This window comes from Scomber japonicus, chromosome 11 (genome assembly GCF_027409825.1).
Source record: "Scomber japonicus isolate fScoJap1 chromosome 11, fScoJap1.pri, whole genome shotgun sequence".
Lineage (NCBI taxonomy): Eukaryota > Metazoa > Chordata > Actinopteri > Scombriformes > Scombridae > Scomber > Scomber japonicus.
The window spans coordinates 13,204,491-13,207,524 of NC_070588.1; the positions used below are offsets into that span (position 1 = coordinate 13,204,491).

Consider the following 3,034-nt stretch of genomic DNA (forward strand, 5'->3'; position numbering starts at 1 on the left):
ATAGTGTTTATTGTTATTAGTATCATTATTAATGGAATGACTTGGTCCCAGATCAGAAAGCATTTTTTACACATTGTCCTCCAATACAAACCATGATTATCAACAGCTTTAAGAATCTTCAAATTTATATTTTGTTGGAATGTTTTTATGGTGCTGAATACATACCATATATTCCACATTGTTTTTGTTAATCTGTCAATCTGATGAAAAGCACCCTCCAAAACGTCACAGTCACAGAAAGTCACAACTTGATATGCTGTGGTATTTTACACATGTTCTGTATTTCAGCAGCTTGGACTAGTTAGGAGGCAGGTTATTAGATGGAAGAGACTAAATGGTCACCTATTTCTAGACCTTTAAATTGGGGGTATCAGAACCCATATCTCAAAAAGGTCAACGATGGCCCATTTTCTAAAAACCAACATGTCAGTTTCCCACCCCATCTCCAATTAACATCAGGGAGATCTCAGGCTGTTCTATTAATAGCAGGATGTAGATTTCAATGTGGAACATTGCTCCAAAGCTCATTGCTGAGCTGATGCCATTTAGGCTGTTGGAGTGCCTGGTCGAGTGCCTGGAAATGGGTATCAATCCTCTCCTCTTTGAGATTATTCTCTCTCAGGCATAATAAGTCAGTATACAGTAAGTACTCTCTGACCTACAACCATTAATTTGCCCCATTCTGGTTACATGTGTATGTGTGATGGTGTGTAGGTATGATTGTCCATAATTGTAACCATCAGAGGTAATGACTGCACCTAACAAGTCTTTGGAAAGCTTTTTTGAAGTCTTCATTAAATATGGTGTAGATAAGAGGGTTAATCAGCGAGTTGAGGTACCCCAACCATGTCAGAAAGTCAGCCATCTCCATCGAAGTACTGCAAGAACTGCAAGTGTTGACGATCACCTCTTTGACAAAAAACGGCAACCAACAGATGACAAATGCTCCTATTATCAACCCCAATGTTGACGCCGCTTTGCGCTCCCTTGAGCCTGAGATCCGTGGTCCTTGGTAAAACTGGCTGCGACGCGACTCACTACGTGACTCACTACGTGACTCGTGCCGGCGAGACTTGCACTGGAAAGTCTTTTTTGAGACACGCACCCGTTCACGTGGAGGTTCCTCAGTTGAGGCTTCAGAGAAAGACTTTTCTGGTGGGCTTATGGGCACCGGACTTTGAGGCCCCCGATCATCGTCATCATCTCCAGCAGGGTAGGATGATGGGATCATGCTCCCATTGGTCATACACGAGTGACGGCTAGCCCGGCTTGCCTCCCTGCGCATGTATAGGGTCTGAGCAGCCCTGTAGATTTTATAGTAGAGGATAAGGATGAGCAGCAAGGGGATGTAAAAAGCTCCGAATGTGGAATACAGAGTGAACGCCATGTGATGGTGGATAATGATGCACTGGTCTTCCTGCTCTGCATCCCCACTGTAGTGCCGCCACAGCAGTGGAGGAAGCGAGATGAAGATGGACAAGAGCCACACCACCGCCACCATCGCCCCTGCCCTGGCCCCTGTGCGTTTCCGAGAGTACTCCACAGCATCAGTAATGGCCCTGTAACGGTCAATGGCAATTGCAGCAAGATGGAGGATGGAGCATGTGCAACAAGTGACATCCACACTTAACCAGATGGTGCACACCACCTTGCCCATGACCCAGCTCTCTTTTTGGATGTACATGATACTAAAGGGCATGACCAGCACAGCCACCAGCAGGTCGGTCACTGCTAATGAGCAGATGAGGTAGTTGGCTGGGTGATGTAACTTGCGGGTGACCGCGATAGCTGTGATCACCAGGCAGTTGAAAAATGTAGTCAGGATAGCCACTACAGACAGGGTCAGCGTAAGCAGGATCTTACTGGAAGGGGGTTTGGTGGTTTCCAGTGAGTCATAACCACCGCTGCTTGTGGCATAAACCCCTTCAGTGCAATTGGGAAAATCCATTCTGCAAGCAGAATGGAAAGAAAGTTTGGCATTAGACATAAAAACACTTTAAGTTATTATTTATTATTCTAATTGTGACTGAAGTATGTTGATTATTCGTTGGTGTTTAATCTGGTCTACTACTATGATATAGAATTCATTCAGTCAGTAAATATTTTCAAGTACAGTATAATTCACTTGCAGCAAGAACTGTTTTATTCCACCCCTCTTTTTCTTTCAAAAGAATCATACCCACTGATTTTGGTTTCTGTACTGCATACATAAAACCTATCGAAGTGGACGGAAGGAAAGATAATAGACTTTAAAGTTCAAGGTCTTATAATATTAAAATACTGGAAAAGCTCTGAACCTGCCAACACATGTTTATCAAAACTCTAAAAGTAAAACTCCAGTCCTACCTGTTGAGGCTGTAACGTGCCCAGTTGGTTCAATGTGCAACAGACAGCTTGCTCTGATCTGTCCTGCTTGCTAGCTCTGCCATCACATCCCTTTTGTCACTCATCAACATCTGGGAGAGAGAGCAAGGAGAAAGAGAAATTCTGAGAGAGTGAGAGAAATATGTGGATTGGAGAGAGAGAAAAAAAGACTCTTAAAAGCAAGAAAATTAAAGATACAGCCAAGGATGAGTACACTTACACAACAGCATAAATCACTGCAGATGCAGTAAAGGTTTTTTTTTTAAAGTTAATATTTGAAAGTATAATTTTAATTCACTGATATGTACATATTGTTTTAAGCTGGTCAGTTGAGTGTTCACCAATGTGAGGTCTACACCTCCAATTAAGGTTAGAATAGTAAGTCATTACTATGATTAACCTGGGTTTATAGTAATGTCCAAATAGTGTGATATTCATAGGGCTTTTCAAACTTGATACTGTGAGATTAAATTGCCATGGAGAGCAATGAAAAATAACAACTTTCAAGTTATTCTTATGAAAATACCTGCACTTAAAGTAATAGAATATCAGGTAAAAATATTCCACAGCTTCAGTCCAAAAATATTACAGTTTGCAGCTTTACATGTATCGGCTAAGTAATTAATTAGGAACAGCCACTGCGATTAAATGAAAATGCTCAGGTATGACT

General features: G+C 41.9%; 1 protein-coding gene across 1 annotated transcript; it reads right to left on the reverse strand.

The window, feature by feature from the left end:
• Positions 1 to 739: 739 nt before the first annotated feature.
• On the reverse strand, positions 740 to 1,948 carry htr1fa (5-hydroxytryptamine (serotonin) receptor 1Fa). Its single transcript, XM_053329255.1, has one exon. The coding sequence runs from the start codon at positions 1,946 to 1,948 to the stop codon at positions 740 to 742; it is 1,209 nt and encodes a 402-aa protein (XP_053185230.1).
• Between the last annotated feature and the right edge of the window lie 1,086 nt (positions 1,949 to 3,034).